This window comes from Vidua chalybeata, chromosome 11 (genome assembly GCF_026979565.1).
Source record: "Vidua chalybeata isolate OUT-0048 chromosome 11, bVidCha1 merged haplotype, whole genome shotgun sequence".
Lineage (NCBI taxonomy): Eukaryota > Metazoa > Chordata > Aves > Passeriformes > Viduidae > Vidua > Vidua chalybeata.
Window position 1 is genome coordinate 3928373 of NC_071540.1, and position 19549 is coordinate 3947921.

General features: G+C 40.1%; 1 protein-coding gene across 1 annotated transcript in view; it reads left to right on the plus strand.

The window, feature by feature from the left end:
* Positions 1-19549, plus strand: part of CDH8 (cadherin 8) — a 139050-nt gene that overhangs the window by 80003 nt on the left and 39498 nt on the right. Inside the window, exon 7 of the mRNA XM_053952997.1 lies at positions 5881-6017. Coding sequence (XP_053808972.1) covers positions 5881-6017 — 137 coding nt within the window. The remainder of the gene's footprint in view (positions 1-5880; positions 6018-19549) is intronic.

Consider the following 19549-nt stretch of genomic DNA (forward strand, 5'->3'; position numbering starts at 1 on the left):
CCTGTGTTTAATGCTAAGCTTTGCCTTACAGGCCCAAAGTTCTGAGAGTTCCTTCCATTTCAGATTCCAACACTCAGTAATCCTTGTGGGTCCCTTCCCACTCAGGATATCCTCTGATTCTATGATTCTCATTTCTAAATCAGACTCAAAAGCAGATAAACACAGCATCAGCTACCATAGATTCCTAAACAAAAATACCATATAATGGCAGGGTTCAATCTGTCACAGTTGAAGCAGTGGCCCCATCCCTAATTTTTTTGCTGCTGCCCACTGGTGTCTGTGAAAAAGACAAAAAAGGTCCCCTGAAAGGAGTGTGAGACCAGCCATGGTGACAGCAAGTGGGCTCTCTTCCCTGCATTCCAGCTCCACAGCAACCTCTCTCTCAATGGAACCCCAGGTCCTTCCCTCTGCCCTGCTCTGCTTTGCTCTTGGCTGGGTCCTGGCTCCTCTGCCCCATCCCCTCTGCTCCTCATCCCAGCCTGCTCCACCCCTGCTTCCCTTTTACCTTGGCTGCTTTTCCACTCTTGTTCTGCTGCCCTGGAATTTTTTTTCTCACCTGCCTCAAACTCTTAATAATTCAGACATTTCACAAACCTACCTCTGATCTAAAACTTAGCCTTTTTATTCTGTCCAAGCCCAAAAAATGGATCTGAGTAAAAGATTTACCTAGTTCCCACTTTTTCATCATTTTATAAATCAAAAGACCTTCAAACTTATACTTTAAACACTTACTTTGTGTTTGTAAACTGAATTAGAATGTTATTGCTCATCAGGTCATATAAAAACACTTAGCACACATGAAACAGAGCTGGCCAAAATTAGTTAATTTTTTTTTAAAAAGGTAATTTATGATTTATATATTTTCTTTAAATATAGATACTTTATAACATTTAATATTTTCTAAAATATTGGCTTAATAGCTAATTAAGGAACATACAGAGCCCAAGTTTCTGGGCAACTTTTTTGCTCTTGTTTGCTTTCCTGATTAATTTCAATTTATCTGGGAGAACTCTAGAAAGCTCAGATTCTTCAGGGTTTTTTTTTGCATTTTTTTGCATAAAAATATCTTAAAGACAGAAAAAATTTCAAGTTAGTAATTCTATTATTAAAAGAGGGGAAAATACTAGTTGGAGACAAGTAGGGAGCAGAATACAATTCCTTTCTTTCCAATTTGGAACAAAATAGGAAGCTGGCAGGTTCTAACAGAAACATATTCAAGCACTGGTTTTATTGATTGGAATGTACATTTCAGATGTTTCTTCTGTTATTGCATCATGCATATGATGCAGATTTTATGCATTTTTTCTATGATACCAAAAATATCACACTTCAGTTAAAAATCTGAAAAAGTACAAGAAGCTGTTCTAAAACTGATGGACTGTTTTAATGTTAGTGTTGCCTGGCCTTTTTAAAATCCCTTTTTTTTTCCTTCAAAACAGAATTTTATCAGGCAACAAAGAATTGTATTTCAAGGAAATTACATTTTTTCAATAGATATCTGTTCTATCAATATTTAGCTTAGACAGAGCTACTGTGTACATTTGTTATAAAAAGCCAGGCAGCACAAACAAAATATGAATCACCTTCTGTGCTCCCAATAGCACGTCTGCTTTGCATTAGTCTGATACACAAAGGCTCCACACATTCAGAGGAGTGCAGTGCCACAAATGAAATCAAACTTGGATATCTCTGAACGTGGGAAGAGTCTGATAATTGAGTCAAAGGATAAAATGTTAAAGAATTTAGAAAAGTTATTATAAACTACGGCCTGGAAAGAAGCTTGTGGTCTTAGGGAAAGGTGTCCCTGCCCAAGGCAGAGGCTGGAATGAGATGACCTTTAAGGTCCTTTCCAACCTAGATTATTGTATTACTTTCTTCTTTTTTTTTTTTTTTTTTTTTTTTCTTTTTTTTTTTTTTAAGGAAAAATAATTCATCCTAATTCCTAACCAAATCACCAGTAGTTTGTTTTTAATGCTTGCTTAGAAAATATAAAGCATTGTCTGAACTTTCTCTCACTTGATCTGAAGGCACAAAGCCTCTCATAGTTTTACAAGCATATGTATAGATGGATTTTTGGGGCTGTCCTGTGCAGACCCAGGAGCTGGAACTCGATGATCCTTGTGGGTTAGAATATTCTGTGATTCTATGATGTTTCTTCTAATTTATCAGCTTTAAAATATGCAACACAAGGTCTTTTTGATCCTTAGTTGCCATTGTGCAGTGCATGCTGCTTAAGGGCTTCCTATTTTTAAGGCTGATGGTGAAAAAGCTTTACAGAGTCAGGTAATAATTGTAAATAATTGTAGTTTGTTGTGTTCCATCCCATAAATCCAGGATTTAGTGTCAGGACCACATCTGGATGCATGCCTGTCTTTTGGGAAAGGGCCCAGTGAGTCCAGCTCAGCTGTGAGGCTCTGCTGTGGCTGGTGTGGGCAGGGTGGCACATCCTGGGAACAGCTCTAGCCTGGGAAGATCATCCCCTGCTGGCCCACAGCTGTGGCCTCCAGCAGTGCCCTGCTCCTGGTGTTACTTCATAACCATGCTCTCTTCATCTGCAGTGAGTTATCTTGGATAAAGCATGATCCAGGCACATAGCAAAAAGCATGAGCCATAATGTTTCTTCTATACTGCAAGTGCCCTCCTATAAATCACTGCCCTTCAGTGGCTTTCTCTGTGGAGAGATAAAATTCAGTGGAAAAGGTTTTCCCCATTTCTTTTGGCAGAAATTTCATCTTTGGCAGCAGTTGATCATTTTCTTAATTCACAGCAGGCCTTAAAAACCCAGACCCAATATTTTGTGCCTCCCCAATGGTGCAGTTGTTTTTCTGTCACTAAGTACCCTGTCCAGTCAGGCTGGCATTAATAAAAATGGAGATTTACCACTCCTGGGGTGTCAGTGCTGGCATTCAAATCTCAGCAGGAGCAGCAAAAAAAGGATTTCTGCTCCTATTTACATTGGTGCAAATAAGGAGTAGATCAAATAAAGTCATAACAGCAACAGTGCAAGAGCAGGACTGAGAATCCTTTCCAGGCTTCTGTTAAACCACTCTGGGGTTGTTCCTATAATTGCCATAGCAGACTCATAAACTAACCCAAACTTCCCAGTAACCTGTACTGGCTTTAGATATTATTTCCCATGATATTATTTTCTCATTTTTAGAGAAATATATGTTTTATGTATGTTTTATGGATCTGACAATGCATTCCCATTAAAAAGAGTTACAACACCATTATCATGAAAAGGAAACTGCAAATGTATCCTTAGTTTTCCCAGGTTTATGACACTGCAGATTTTATTTTTTGGTTTTGTAACAAATATTTATCATATTAAAATCAGGAGAGGGCTTTACCTCTTTGTTGTCTTGCAAAGACACACAACTTATGTTAAAAATGTTTCCTCTTGAATTGCTGGGTTTGTGTTGTGAGTAAATACTGCTGGGATAAGATTAAATGTGATATAATAAACTCACAGATGTGTCACTCCCTCTTTTATAACTTCAAAACCTGCATGGCAGGAAGGCTGTGAGTGGAAGTTTAAGGAAGGATTGGTCCTTAGAGAAAAACTGTCTTTCCTCAGTGGAATTTATGTCAACCCCAGGCTGACTAAACACTGAATACCATATGAGCATTTCACATTTTATTTTGTTTGTGGACTGGGAAAACTTCTTATATGTTTCGTATCAGTAGAGTTCTTTCATCATCATTACCTAAAACTTGAAAATGAAAAGACAGTTATAAGTGATGACTTCTTAAAAAGAGCTAATTGCTGTCTTTTCTGGTATTTTCCTGAGTGAAACCTTAAACCTGTGGAAGGCTGTAAGGTATTTTTTTACTAACTTCACTAGTACCAGAATTTTACTTCTAATACTTTAATTGGAACTAGGGAGACATCAGAATACAGTTAAGATCCACTTTCAAAAATGATTGCCTGAAGTTAAGTACCTACAGCTTTATTCTTCCACACAAGTGACCTGATTTTCAGAAATGCTGAGTTTAGTGCAGTTCCCATTAAACCACTGAGAACTGAGTATGTGGAGCTCATGAGAAAATCAGTTTACTTAAATGTCCAAACACACATGCATGTGTGTTTGGCACAGATATTTGGAATTTGACTTCATATTTTTCTGGTACTCTTCTTACCAAACTAGTTATTTTTCAATGAGTAGAACTAGTTCTTCTCAGAGTTTCAAACAAAACAAGTAAATATCTAACAAATCCCATTTCGTAGTTAAGCTGAGGTTTTCCCTCTTAAATCCATTACTAGTTAAGTACTTAAGCAGAGTGATCAGGTTAGTGTTGAACTCTGGCAATGCAGTATTTAAACACTTAAACTTTGAGATTTTGATAAGTTTTCATCATTTAGAGCTCTTTTTGAAAGTGAGCTGTATCTTACAGAATGCATTGCACAAATAATCTAATTGCAATGTAACTTTCATTCTAAATAGGAGAATATCTGATACTGAAATAAAAAAAAAAGAACACAATAATCCTAAGCTTTGAAATCAGATGCTAATGCTGTGTTTATTAAAATCGATTGTGTTGGCTGGAATGAGTTGGAGTTCATTGGAATATATTTATTGTAGTGAATAAAGGGACCTCCAAATCAGAATATTTTTTGGAAATTGCTTCTGCTAAAGCACAAACCAGAATGGAATAGCTGATTTTCAGATAACAATGCCATTCTCACTGTAGTAAAATGTGTTCTTTTACTTTTATTGTGGTATTTTAACAATGTGCTTGCAAAAGGTAGAAAAGTGATGAGAAAGTGACAGTCTGGAGTCACTTTTCTGGCCACTCCATAAGGTAATTGAGTGTGATACCTTATTCTAACTCACCTAACTATTGTGCCTTGCTGTAATGCAGAACAGATGTAAAAACTGCCAGTGCATGCTGGTAGCTTCTCTAATACACAGACACAAAGGCTTAAAAGGCTTTTGTATAAATCCACAATTAGGATTCAGTAAAACCCCTTGAAGTCAATTTCTGTTAAACCATATCAATAGTTTATCACTCAACTCCCTCTTTCCCTACCTTTCCTGTCAAGATACTGAAGGCTCAATTTTGTAATTTAGTTTCTTTTTGCGAGTAATTCATTAATAAAATAACTGTGCAAATGGACAAACACAAAAGCTTTCTGGAGATCTGGACCTGAGCTTTAAATCATCATCCTGCTTAATCACCATTGGAGCAATCCACTGCAGCTCTGGCTCCCTGCTTGGGCTGCAGAATTTACCTGGACATTCACAATTGCAAACTCTGACTACCTGTCAGATGGAACTTGTTTGGTTAAAAATCAATGATGTCAGCCCATAAAAGAATCAAGCCTCCAGCATTTGCAGTGTTTTATAGGAAAAAATGGTGATTCACTGTGCTCTGCCCATGGAGCTGCTTGAACCATAAGCAAATAATAATGTGCTTGGTGAATCGTTCATGCTTCGTTAATCTGAAATTTATTGGTAAAATAATATTATTCATCCCCTTTTTAAAATAACCACAAAGCCCACCACTTTTGTTGCTTAATAGATTACTGTTGAAATTATCATCAGTTACTGTGAAATACCATAGAAGCTGTCCAATAAACGTGATGGATTGTGTAATTAACTCTTGATCAGCACCGTTTTTCAGAGATGCTACCCAGTGAACCTGAGGGCACTTTACGACCTTCACACTGGGTATACAGCTAATTACTCCTTGGGCAATAATTATTAAGTTTTTTTAGCCTCAGTTTGTCATTTTGTCTTCTAAATTATTATGCTATTGAGCTTCTCAATCCATTTGGCTATAAAACTGCAGCTCTCAGAGGGCTGCCTAAATTGTCTCTGTGACTGTATGGATTACACCAACTTCATTAAGTAGATTACAGGGATGTCTGTTTTGCAGGTTTTCCATTGATCGCCACACTGACCTTGAGAGACAGTTCAACATCAATGCAGAGGATGGGAAAATAACTCTGGCAACACCCCTGGACAGAGAAACCAGCACATGGCACAACATCACTATTGTAGCCACTGAAACCAGTAAGTGTTTGAGTTCTCTGGCTGTTCTGATGGATTTATAGTTGAATTTGACAGGCTGTGCAGTGGAAACTTTATGTAATTCAGTAAAATAAAATGTATTGGGTGTTCAAGTTAGAGAATTTTGGAAATAAAGCTTAATTTTTGTGCAAGCTCCATTTCTTTTAGTTTTCACAACAGCATTTTTTTTTCCAGTGAATATGGCAATAGATATTCTGAAGTGGTAGATGAGTACAAATGTACAGGCTATGCAGGGTAAACGTTAAAAAATGGTTTAAAAAGCCCAAACTAAAGCCTTATAATTAGCTCTATTAAGACAGAAAAAATTAAGGCTTTGCTATTGTAGAAGTAAATTGAAGGCTCAACCCAGACATTCTTAATTCTGAGTGCTATTATGTTTCAGAGCCATAAATGATTAAGCGCAGGGGTAATGTTGCATGAAAGTAGTGCTGTTGGATACATATGGATGAGTTTACTCACACCCAACTCTCAACAAGAGCCTGCATTGTTCAGGTCCACAGAGCCCTGGTGGCTGCTCTGCACACGTGAGTCAGGAGAGCTGCCCTGCCTGGCAATATGGGTCAGAGATTTTAATCAAGGAGAATTCTTAATTAATTTGGAGCTGCTGACAAGATCACACGCGACAGCGTAATTTATTATTCATATTAGCACTGTATTTTAGACAATGCATTCCACACAAGCGTGTTGAGGCAAAGGAGCAGGTGGGGAAGGTGGGGCTGCCGCCCCGTGTGGTGTCCTGACCTGGAACACAAACCCTGGGACGCTCTCTGTTCTGCACTCAGTGTACAGCAGAACCCATTTGTGCCAGCACTGGAGGAATATCTGTCTGCAGAGCTTGGTGGCCAGTGCTGCTCACTCCTGCACGGAGAGAACTGCCTGGTGCCATGCTTGCTTGTCCCCAGATCTCTGCTTTGAAGGATACAGCATTATAGTACTGAGCATTTGAAGCTCAGTTTTGTAGTGCTACAGCCATGAACATAATAAATTGGGGGATAAAATATGCTTATTTGGCCCATTTTTGTTGTCCAATATCTTTCCTGTGGTACTTGTCAGCAATGAAGATAGACAGGGAAGACTGATTCAGTGATCAGAACCCGAATTTATTGAGGACTACCAATGCTTATATACTGTTTTAGGGAGACTAGTAATGTTTACTACAATGATTAGGTTAAAATCACATGCACAAACTTATGCATGTTACAATATCTCTTGCTTGCAGAGTATAATGAAATTCTCTTTTTTTCCAGTAAACCAGTCTGATTGAATCTTCTTTTAGAAGTTCTCTTTGCTCTTGCCAAGGCATCCTGTTATCAAATCTCTTATGCTAACCAGGTCCAAAGTCCATCATCTGTCTTGTGTCCCAATATCACAACAGTACTTGTTTTCAAAACCAAACCTATTAGGAATCCGTGACACATGGGAAAGATGGGTCTGGGTGTGAACTGAGCTCCCAACTTCCAATCCTTGTACCCTGTGCTCCTCTGGCCCACCTCAGTAATTTGGGGATTTCATTGCCAGTAGTGCCAACAGTGCCCTGTCACTGTGTCATCTTGCAGGCAAACAATACTTTGATAAATTAGCAGAAATAATTTAAACTTCTCTGCTTGCAGGGAAGCCAAGCCACAGGGAAGCACATGAGGAAAGAAAGGAAGGTGTGGTTTCATCAGGCATACTTTTTCCACTTCTTATCTAACCAGTTAATAATTTTAATGTTTTCAAAGGAAAAATATATAAAATGTCCATACTAATTTTCTCAGTTGATGAGATTTACCAACAGCATGGAAAGCAGAATTGTTAGTTTATGATCCAACACTCTCAGACATTGGAATAGTAAGATGTAGAGTGAAGTCGTTTTACAATTTGTTTTCTCCAAAAAGTCAAAAAGGAACAAGAGGAATAATTTTGCAAGACACTCCTCCAGTTCATTTTTATATCTCCTTTACATGTGTGTGTCAGAGCAAAACTGCCAGAAGTGCACTTTACTAAGCCACACAAGCATGAAGTCTGCGTGTTACATTTTCAGTTTTCTGAAACTTAATTATGCTCAAGAATTTTGTAAGAAATCAGCCTTGTCATTAGACTTCATAGGAGCCTCAGCATCTACTGCTATTGTAAAATTGCCTCTTATCAGACTGGCTATGACAATAATAATGCCAATCTTGTTCTGAGCATTTGTGTTCCTGCTGATGGCTTATTTTTGCATTCCTAATATAATTATTTGACATTTACATAAAACAAGTGCTTAATTTCATAGACTACTGTCTTTGCTTATTTAAGTGAAATTATTTTTAAGCTCCTCAAGCAGAAATTAAATTTGCTTATAGAACTGTCAAACAGGGGAAAATGGGCATTTTTAGATTTTTTTTCCAAGACAGTAATAGACAAAATCTCTGTTGTAAAATAACAGAAATCTGTTGGAGGCAGACACAAGCAGCAAATGCAAGTGCAAAGTGTGTCATTACAATGCCTTCAGTGACAGTCTTATTAATGGACTGCTGATCTCTCACAGGAAAATAAATTTGTGGGAATTATTCGTGCAGGAACATTTCCTCTTCCTGGGCTGGCTGCTTCCCAAGGTTGTGCAAGGCTCTCCTCTCCATCTGCAGGGCAATGACCAAGCCATTTAACTGCCATTAAATTTGCTTACTACTCATAAGCCATCATACTGGATTTTTATTTCTTGATTCCCAGCATGGTAAATCCTAGATCATATGAATTTGCCCTAATTTAGCAACACTTTCATAGATAAACACCAACTTTTGACAAGCCATAATTCACTATTTCAGACTTTGTAATGGTAAGGTACCTGCATCTAAATTTGTGCTCTAAGCTGATTTAATTTTTGGCAGTTTCCTGCCATGACAAAGTTATTTATTTGTATCATCCCTCAGCCACTGTCTCAGGTAGGAATATTCCAAGGCAGGATTGGTGTGGCTGAATGAAGCGTTACTGCTTCTGCATTTTCACTTGAAATGGGGGTGAAGATCCTCAGGCTCAGAATCTTTTGAAAAGTGATCAGATTTAAAATGTGTGTGGATAACTTTAAACATTTTTAATCTTAATGCTTCAAAATATTAATTTAACTCTTTCATGTCTAGCAAAACAAGGCGGAGGAAAGTGTGAGCCAGTGGGGAATGTGATTCTTCTACATGGATTTGACAGGCAAAAGATGAGTTTGGGGTTGTTTTGTGGGATTTTTGTAGGGTTTTTCATTTGGTTGGGTTTTTATTTAGAAGAAAGACATTTTCTGTTCTCATTCATAGGCAAGTGTCTGGCCAGTACTTGTTCAGACATAATTCTTGCTCTTGGTGACAAATAGCATTACCATTGTATTCTGAGACTTGTGCAAAGTGAGACATTTTGGATGGTGCTGTTCCCTCCTTTACTTTCCCATTGCTGACAGACTCTTTTGAAGGCGTTTCTAGTTTTCTGCAGCCTTTGTTTTCAGGGAGTTATACTGGCCAGCAAGATTAAAGAACAGCTGCCTTGAGTGGCTGTCCCTCTCATTTTTGCCCAGACTTTTGTTTTGCCTTTACATTCTGGTTCCTGAAATGCTCGGCCAGTGCACAGGGCTTTTGGCTCCTGCTAAAATCCCAGTAACCATGGTGCATTCTGCTTGTGTTGAGGGACACACCTGGTGCAGTTGCTTGGTTTGCAAGCTGCAGGTTGAGCTCTGGGTGGGAGCTCAGAGAGACAGGAGGATGTGACCTGTGACCCTTTGCATGCTAAGGGATCCAATGACCAGCTGGGTGAGGGACACCCAGAGTCAGGGCAGGAGCCCAGGGCTCAGGAAGAAGAGGCAAAGCTTCCCTGTGCTCAGGCTGTGAAGGGATGAGAGCTCAGGGATAAAAGTCTTTGTGAGGTCCCTCCTCAGAGGCACAGGCTCAGGCTGTGGCTGTGTTACTGTGCTGGGAATAAATGGCTTTATGGAACGAGAGATCTGAGACTCTACTGAGGAGAACCTGGGCTGGAACCAGTGAGGAAACCTGCTCTGGCTGTGAGTGGGGTGTGGGGAGTCAAGAGGGGACCTGGAGCTGCTGCTGGGTCCCAGCAGTGACAATGTAGGGTGGTGGGAGTGTGCCTGACAGAGAGTCCCATGAATGGGCACACTGGGAGGTTCCCTTTATTAGCTGCAGGGCCACAAGAGTGAATTCTTTAATCTTATTGTAGTTACTAGAGAATAAACCAAGCAAAGAGCCATCTGTGGAAAAGAATGAACTGAATGAGATTAACACGGTATGGATGATGTTTAGGTGATACAGGTGATGTTTAGGTGCTGGTTTCAATATTTCAGATGTAACTGTACGTTTAGTTATATGTTTTCCTTTAAACTCCTTCTGCAGCTTTGGTCCACTCAACTGCTACCCTTAAATTTGTCTGCTCCTAAATATCTTTTGCACATTTTTTCTATTGTGTGATTTCTTACATCTCTTTCTTATGGATTCAAATTAATTTTTGCTTCTTTGTTGCTTAACTTTTATCCTCGTCTCCTCTGTGCTGATGAATTCTGCCATATGGATTTTCAAGAGAAGATAATATTAGAAAGAACCTTGACATCTTTGAAAGATACATCTGAAATGCAGGCTTAGGGTGTGCAGAAGAAATACACTCATGGCAAGGGCAAGACTCAAAGCTATTGAACTTGTGAATTGATTCTTAAATTTTCTTTCTACATTGCCATTCACTAAGTTTACCCTGCTGAATGGAAAGGAGCAGGAATATCAAGGTGATGACAGGCTGGAGGAAGCAGGTCCACTGGCAAAATGATTCCTTGAGAATGAACCTTTGTGCTCTGTGCATATAAAGGGTGAACGTTGTCACTGACTCTGGGCTTTAAACACTGACCTAATGAGATTTCTCATTAGTTTGTGGTGTAGCTGAGATTTACATGAGCTTAAAGCTGTAGCCAAGGTTGGGAGGTTTATTTTAAATTTAAATTCTTGAGAGAGGGTTGAATGTTAGACTTGCTCTGTAAGTCAGGGATGATAGTGCTGCTCATGTGTTTGAGCTCTCTGGAGCTGTATCCTGAACAGGAAAGGAATCTGGGGGCATGTGCAAGGATTTTTGACAGCCTGAATTGCAGTGCAGTAAGAATGAATGATTAAATTACAGACTTCTCTTTTGGTGCATCTTTTTTTATGTGTACAAAAGCTCATCACATCTTTGGTTCTTTGCTACTTGCTTGAAATGAATTTTTTACCATTCAGTAAAATCTGGTGAAGTCAGGATCCTAAAAGTCAGATGCGATCCCATTCTCCTGAACCTGCATATACATTTTTTCACTGTGTAGGTTACAATTATAGCTGTAACTCTTGCTCCCATTGACATGCTTGGGTTGCTGGCATTAACTGGCTGCCACTTTTGCTGGGCAGTGAAGCAGAGCAGGGTTCAGGCTGGGCTTAACCTCCTCAGTATTCTCCCAGTTTCTTGCACAGGTTTGCCAGCACTTACCACGTTACGTGTTGTCAGTGCTAGTCAGAGGAAAAGAAAATCAAATAGCCATGACTTATTTATTAGATCATTTTTCCTACAGATTCTGAATGGAGCTCAGAATCACTGATCATTCAAGGGATCAGATTGCCAGACACGGATAAGGCATGTAATAATTAAACTCTGTCCTCTTTCTGCCTCCAGCTCCATGGATTTCCATTTTCTAATGGCTGGAACAGCCACCTTGCAGACAATTCCTAGCACACTCACAATGTGGGCCATTGTTATTAGGGAAATGCCCATCATTGCTGGTTAATTGATATAACAACAGCAGTAATAAATGGAGAAGTGGTGCAGTTTGAAACGAAAGCAAAACATCTCAGAGAAACTGGTTTAACTTAGCCTAGAAAGAAAATTATTAGCAATAGAATTTGACTGCACAACATTCCTCTGATTTAAATATGAATATCCTGATATTTGCATATTCATCCCTCCAAAACTGAAGCTGAGATCTGTTTGAGATACAGGATTCTAGTGAATTCTTTGGAAACAAAATATACTGCAATGCCTTCATTATTAGCAATGCTTATCTGAAATTCTCTTTTGAAAAAGTGAGGTAATTTTTCCCCCAGAATATGTGTATTACACAGTTCAGCTTCCTTGAATGACACCATAGATTTCAACAAGTAAAGACTTCTAAATATATTCCACTTGGTCGGCTCAGATTTGTGACAAACACATCAATAAATAACAGAAAGCCTGGCTCATTATCTCTAAAGACAGCTAAATGATGATCCCTTTAAAATCCCCAAGCTGGCTTTCACTCCGTGTAGCGCTGAGTGGAGTACTCAAGGTTTATATTTTCCTCTGAGCTGTATTATGATTATTTGCAGCACTGGATTCTTCTCTCTCTTAGGCTGGATATTAGGAAGAAATTAATTGTTCCCTGTGAGGGTGGGCAGGCCCTGGCACAGGGTGCCCAGAGCAGCTGGGGCTGCCCCTGGATCCCTGGCAGTGCCCAAGGCCAGGCTGGACACTGGGGCTGGGAGCAGCCTGGGACAGTGGAAGGTGTCCCTGCCATGGCTGGGGTGGAAGAAAATTATTTTTAGGTCCTTCCAACCAAACCACTCTGGGATCCTGTGGTCCTCACACTCTGCACATCACACCCACAGACACGCAACAGAGCAGTCCACTGGGGAATTCCAAAGCCAGTGCCTGGAACAGGCCTGTGGCCTGGAGCAGTGCTTTTAGCCAAGGTTTAAATCACTGAATGAAGGGTTTTAATGGAATTACTGCTGTCCTTATTCTGCAGGCACTGCAGTCACAGAGATGTTATTTTCATTGGACTGACTGCTTGACCAAAGGGTTCTTGGCACTCAGCCCCATGTGCCAAGCAAGCAGCACTCCCCTGGCAGCCTCAGCCCCCTGCCCAAGGGCTGGGCAAAGCACCAGAACTGCCACAACAAGTAGAAATTTTCCTGAATAATTATTCAAAGCAAGAAGTGAAAATCTAGACAAGATCTTGAAATGTAAATGGAGGTTTGACCACAATAAATATTTTCCAGGCTCAGAGCAGAGGCATCTCAAGGACAAAGCTGTGGGCTCTGACACAGGTAATTACCCACACCAATGGCATTCTTTGGAAATGAAGAAGTATGAGGCAATTTTGTCACCTAATGGGAAAGGGCATAAAGCCAGAAAGGCTCTATATGGTTTACCGAGAGCATAAATAGAGTAATTGAATCATCACGCAGCACATGCACTGCTAAAGTTATCTATAGTGTGTATGCCTTTAAAAAATGCAAGGACACTAATTAAAAAGGAAGAGAGACATATTTCTTCAGAACAAGCCTTCAGCTACAATGTACTTTTTAATGCCATGAATACCTTTGCTTTCATTATGCTTTCATTTATTTAATTTTATTTAGGCTTTTATGGTGAAAATAACTATAGGCATTATTAGCAATAATTCTAACATTTTAGAGAGTTACTTTGGTACATCATATAATTATCTCTAACTTAGGGCTGAGTCAATTTCAGTAAGTTTGAGAAAAAAAGAGGGAAATAAGCCTTTATGGAGGTTTAAACAAGAGAAGCTCAGGAATATTAACCTTTTCTGCTTGACCCTTTTTGCTCTGGTTTACTGGAACTCAAACTATATAATCCATCATTTTCACACTAAAACACAGAATTTGCTAAGGTGCTTTTTATCCTTTTGCACATAACTAGAGGGTTACACAGAGCTCCTCAGATCCTAAAGGGTCATGGAAGGTTTGCCATTGGGCAGTGGAGCGCTGGTGCATCTTGTCAAGGCAGTTTGCAGTTCTCAACTGTGAAAGTGTGCTCAAACATAGCACAGATTTTCCCATTAGTGTTTCACACAGCTCAAGAATAGCAGAAGAGGTGATCCACATGGATAATAGCGTGGGAGTGGCCATATTATGAGGAAATACAAATGGGAAAGGAGTGTGCTTGTGAAACAATCTCTGTGTGAAGTGGCTTTAGTAGTTCAGGAGCAAGAACTAAAATTCAGATATGGAGTAGAAGTTGGAGGCCTCTGATTCCAGAGGGAGGCAGCTGTGAATAAAGCATCTATGTAATTCAGTTAAAAAAAAAAACAAAAAAACCACACACACACAAAAAAAAACCCACAAAAAAAAACCCAAAACAAAACAAAAAAAAACCCCAAAAATCCACACCACAACTAAAAAAGGTCAAAGAAAGTAGTGAACATCATTATGACAAGGAAAAGGAGAGAGATTTGCAGTAACAGTCTAAATGATACTTTTGTTTTCTGGGCATTAAAAATCCAGGCTGGACATCCGAGTTCTAGATTGGCAAATATTCATTTTGTAAAATTGTACAGGAGTTGGAACACTGTTCAAAGCTTAAAACACAAAAGGTTGGGGCATTGGGTGGTGTTTTAGAAGGAAATAAGATTTCCTGGAGCATAAAGCAGGGAAGGATTCAAGTAAGGAGTACAAGCAGAAATGTACATGACTAATTAGTGCACAGAATATTTATTAGTTTGAGGAAATTTAGAGGCTGACCATATAGATATATAGCTGATATATATATATATATATGCTAATACATGTTATATTAGCAAAGTGCATCTTTACCCTGGTCACCTAGCAACTGCCCACTGCACTTTGAACATTTGAATTAGAAGTTCTAAAGAAAATAAGATTAATCTTAGAAATACTGTGTGGAATTCACCTCATTTGAGAACCTGAGTTCAGTTCTGAGCAGATTGGGACTGTCTGAAATCTTCACTGGTTTTTCTGCATGAGAGCAGGGCAGAGTAGGGGTTTGTAACTCAGTATAATTTCAGTCAATCTTCTTAAGGCACATTTCTGTCTGGAATAAAGACTGAGCAGGTTGCTCTGAGCTTCTGGCAAAGGTGCAGGGCAGGAAAGAATGGAACTATTTTGTGTCTGGAAAACAAAGGAGATGGTCTTTTTAAAGGTGCATTCTGATGTGCTGGAGAGGTCTTTTTTGCTTATTGCTGAAGGTAAGCAAGTAAGAAGGTTTGATGCTGAACTCCTACAACCCGATTAATATCCAGGATATCCAGCAATATTCTATCAGTGAAGGAAACATAAGATTAATTGAATTGCACTGTTAAGAAAATCAGTCTCAGAAAGCAATATGAGCTCTAAAAGTAATGACATTTAAACGCTTCTATAATAAATTCTGCTTTAATAAAAATCCTTATTAAAGCATTTTGATGCTTTGTCTATGAGTAAGGGAGGGATTTTATTTGAGCTATAAATTATTTTACTTCAATCATGAAATCATTTCAAATAAAACCCCCCAAATATTCCAGACAACTTGTCCTCAATCAGTCTGCTTATTGTTGTTATTATTGCTGCTAGTCATTAGAAAATTTCATAGCTAATTATAATTGACAATAAGACCTTGCCTATCTAAGTCAATATTTTTATAAGATTTTAATATGCATGAGGTATTAGCGTATTAATAATATAATTGCTCTAAAGTGTGGGACAGATTCCTGACTGTTTTATGGCAGCACAACTCCCTTGGTTAAGCTGGAATTGAGAAACACAGCACCGAATCATGTCCTGGTACATTTGTTGTGTCATAAATTTTTTTTCTGTCAATTTCTTTTCCTGCCTGTCCACTGCCTTATTTTTAAGTCCAATTCTTTTCTGTTGTTCAAGGACACCATATTATTTTCTGGATTTTTTCACCTTATAATATTTAGAAATTAAAACCTGTTACTTCCTCACAAAGATTTAAGGCATTACACTGCCTCAGAAAATCTGGAATCCTAATTAGCCTTGTGGTGCTTTGATCCACAAAAGTACAGATCCAGTGGCATTTCATCACACTGTTATTATTTTAGAGTGTATAATGAAAGTATCAGAAAGATGACCTGAGGTTCTTTGTTTTCCTAACTTTTTTCCTTCCTAGTGGTGCTTGCCACAAGGAAATGGAAAACCTTAGCTCAAAATCTTTTAGTATCCTCTTTTCTGAAATGCTGGGTCTGTAGAGCAATGCTTCCTTTTGGAGATGCTTCCAGAGATCACAAGTGTTGTTTTTCTATTGTTCAATCTTGAAGTTAGGCATCATTTTTCCATTTGCTTCATGTTTGATTTGCATTGGACTTTTGCACAAAAATTTAACTGTAAAACTTCAAATATTTCTAGATTGCCATTTCTTGTAGTTGTTAATAAGTGCACTGCTAGTAAGCACTAAAACTTTAGCTGTATTTTTAATTTTGCAGTTGTAATGATTCCCCACTTCAGTACATAGCACAGCTAATTTACTGAGTGTGACAAAACTGCAAACTTCCTCCTGACTTGTGTCCTCGTTAGAGATAAATAAGGCTCAATTAGACAATGCTTTATGACAAATACAGGTTGTTTTCTGCCAGAAGTTGTTTCAGTTTGGTCTCTGGATAGATGTGTGGGTGGAAGGATATTGGCAGTGTTGGGTTTTTTTATTGTTTTCCCTTAAGGATTTCCTTAGCATCAGTGAACAAACTGGAATTGCTTCATTGTCATAAACCTGATATGACTTTAGCAGCTTCCAATACAACCCCTCTCAAGCAGTTCTACTAATACTTTATTTTGAATTATGTATTTGTTTATTCATATTGATGCGTCACATATATCTTTATTATGTGTCACTGTGAATATAAACCTCACTGTGGTCAGAATTAGATATGCAGAGCAGCCTCTAAGGACATGCTGTTTGCATCCAGAGCATGTCAAGAGACAAGGACACGTAATTCTTACTCAAATATTGCAAAGATGTTGCAATTTCTGATTGGGATGCCCATTCCAACTCTTTCCAAATTTCATCCCATCCATTTGTTCCCATTGCTTTCATTGCTCATTTTTCTCTCCTCCTGCATATTCCATGCATTCACAAAAAAACCCCGGATCACTGAAAAGCCCTCCCAGCCCATGGAGTCCCAGCTGTGCCCACTGCCCACCCTGTCCCCAGCCCAGAGCACTGAGTGCCACCTCCAGCCCTTCCTGGGACACCTCCAGGGATGGGCACTCCAAACCTCCCTGGGCAGCCCCTGCCAAGGCCTGAGCACCCTTTCCATGCAGAAATTCCTGCTGCTGTCCACCCTGAGCCTGCCCTGGCCCAGCCTGAGGCCGTTCCCTCTCCTCCTGTCCCTGTTCCCTGGGAGCACAGCCCGACCCCCCCGGCTGTCCCCTCCTGGCAGGAGTTGTGCAGAGCCAGAAGGGCCCCCCTGAGCCTCCTTTTCTCCAGGCTGAGCCCCTTCCCAGCTCCCTCAGCCCCTCCTGGGGCTCCAGCCCCTTCCCCAGCTCATTCCTTTCCCTGGCCACGCTCTGGCCCCTCCAGGGCTCTCGTGGCCATGACGGGCCCAGAGCTGGCCACAGCCCTGGAGGTGCCTCAGCAGGGCCAGCACAGGGGACGGGCCCTGCCCTGGGCCTGCTGCCACCCAGGGCTGGCACAGCCCAGGTGCCCCTGGGCTCTGGCACAGCTGGGTTTGTGTCCAGCCCCTGGCACAGCACCCCCAGGGCCTTTCCCAGCAGCAGCTTTCAGCCCCTCTGCCCCAGCCCAGCCCCATGGGCTTGGGGGGACCCCAGGGCAGGACCTGGCACTTGGCCCTGTTGTCCCTCAGCCCATGGATCCAGCCTGTCCCGATCCCTCTGCAGAGCCTTCCTGCCCTCCAGCAGATCCACACTCCCACCCAGCCTGATGTTATCTCCAAATTGACTGAGGATGCCCCAAATTCCCTCATCCAGACCATCCACAGAGGTCCTGACCAGGACTGGTCCCAGCACTAAGCTCTGGGGGACACCCTTGGTGCCTGGCACCATTTCCCATTTCTGGGTCAGGCCATCAGCCAGTTTCTCATCCAGAGAAGGTGTACCTGTCCAAGCCATGGGCAGCAGCATCTCCAGAATGCCATGGCAGCCTCCAAATCCCTCTCTGATGCAATAGGTGTGTCCCATGCAATCAGCACTTGTGTTATCCAGTACAGGGAGCATCTCCTGTCTCTTCTAGCATTTGCTCTTTGGAGCTCATGACACTGAATAGCAAGTGGTGACACCAAGGTGTAGTTTTCAAAACATACACGTTGGGTCTAAAGACAAATCACCATTCAGAGTCATTCGGAATAACCAGAAAGCCTTGAGTTTTGGTGTTGTTGAGTTTTTGGAAGGATGGCATGAGGTGTGGGGGTTGTCTTTGCTTCCCAATCCCCTCCAGCCCCAAGGTAGATTTGAATTTCTTTCAGCATCCTCCACTCCCTCCAGGACAAACTTAGAGCTCGCTCAGTGTGGCCCATATTCTCATTCTCATTGCAGCAGAGGATAACTTCTCTCTTATCATGCACAGCTAAATCTAAATAGAACAGGATCTTTTGATTTTCCCTTATAGCCAGGGTTATGGTAGAAGAGGCCCTTTTCACTCTTGTGAACTACATTTGAAGGGATGTTTTGCTTTTCTGATCTAGTCTCTCCTTTCCAAGCCCTTTTGATCTGTCTGTGCAGTCAGACAAGGCAATATAATGCAAATACACCAAGCAAAATAAGATACTTCTGCAGAAAATTACAAACCTTTCCCAGTTTTGCAAATGGATCTTACAATTCACAGAGTATCAGAGGTAATTACAGAGTAACTATTTATGAAGCTGCTGAATAACTGCATGGCTTCATGACATGAAAAATAGCAGAGAGGTTGCATGTGAATGTCAAATTACAGCCTGACCTCAGATAAGCAAAATGAGGGCTAACTGATTCTATCAGAGTGCATTGTACCTGTAAGAAAGGAATAGGCTCCCTTTTAAAATTTTATTATCAAGTTTTATAAATCAGTGTTGATCCTTTGAAGTTAACCAAGTATCCGGTTGAAATCCCTGTTTTAATTTAAAGTATATATTTTTTTTGAATCCTAAATTATTTCAAATGTAGTAAATAATTCAGTGGCAAGCAAAGAGCTGAGTGCAGGGCTAGGTGGAATATCACTTATAAAAAAAAAATTGGTCTTTTTGCAGGCATGTCTCCATTTTCTGCATAATTTAGGTAATTGATTCAGAATCTGATCGGTGCTAGGTTATACGAAATAATTTTCATGTCTTATGTGCACTTATGTACCAAAAAAAAAAAAAAAAAAAAAATCCCACAGAAAAAGAAAGTGAGTGAAAACAGGACCTGAAGGATATGGTGTATTGGTGTATTTAATTAACATTTTCTGCCACGGTGTGTGCACGTATCAAAGAAATTTCAATCTTTATTTTTTGTTTTGGTATTTTCAGCAACCTGAAAATAAAATCAGTCCTTTAGTCCCAAGTGATACATCTCATATATTGAAGAAAGTTAGGTGGCCTTCCCAAGTCACATCTTTACAGCTGGAGTTGCTGAACTTTGGGAACCTCTTAACTCCAAATTCAGCTTTGAAGAGGTGGACGATATTAAGCTACTTCTTGGTTAAACTTGTGACAGTCGCTCAGTGAGGAAATAGAAATAGAGCATAACAAAGCTTTGCTCTTGCCTCATTCATCCTTCTGGAGCCCACAACACAATAAACCCAGGGAGCTGGAGAAAGGAGACGAAACTTCTCAACTCCGTTATTAT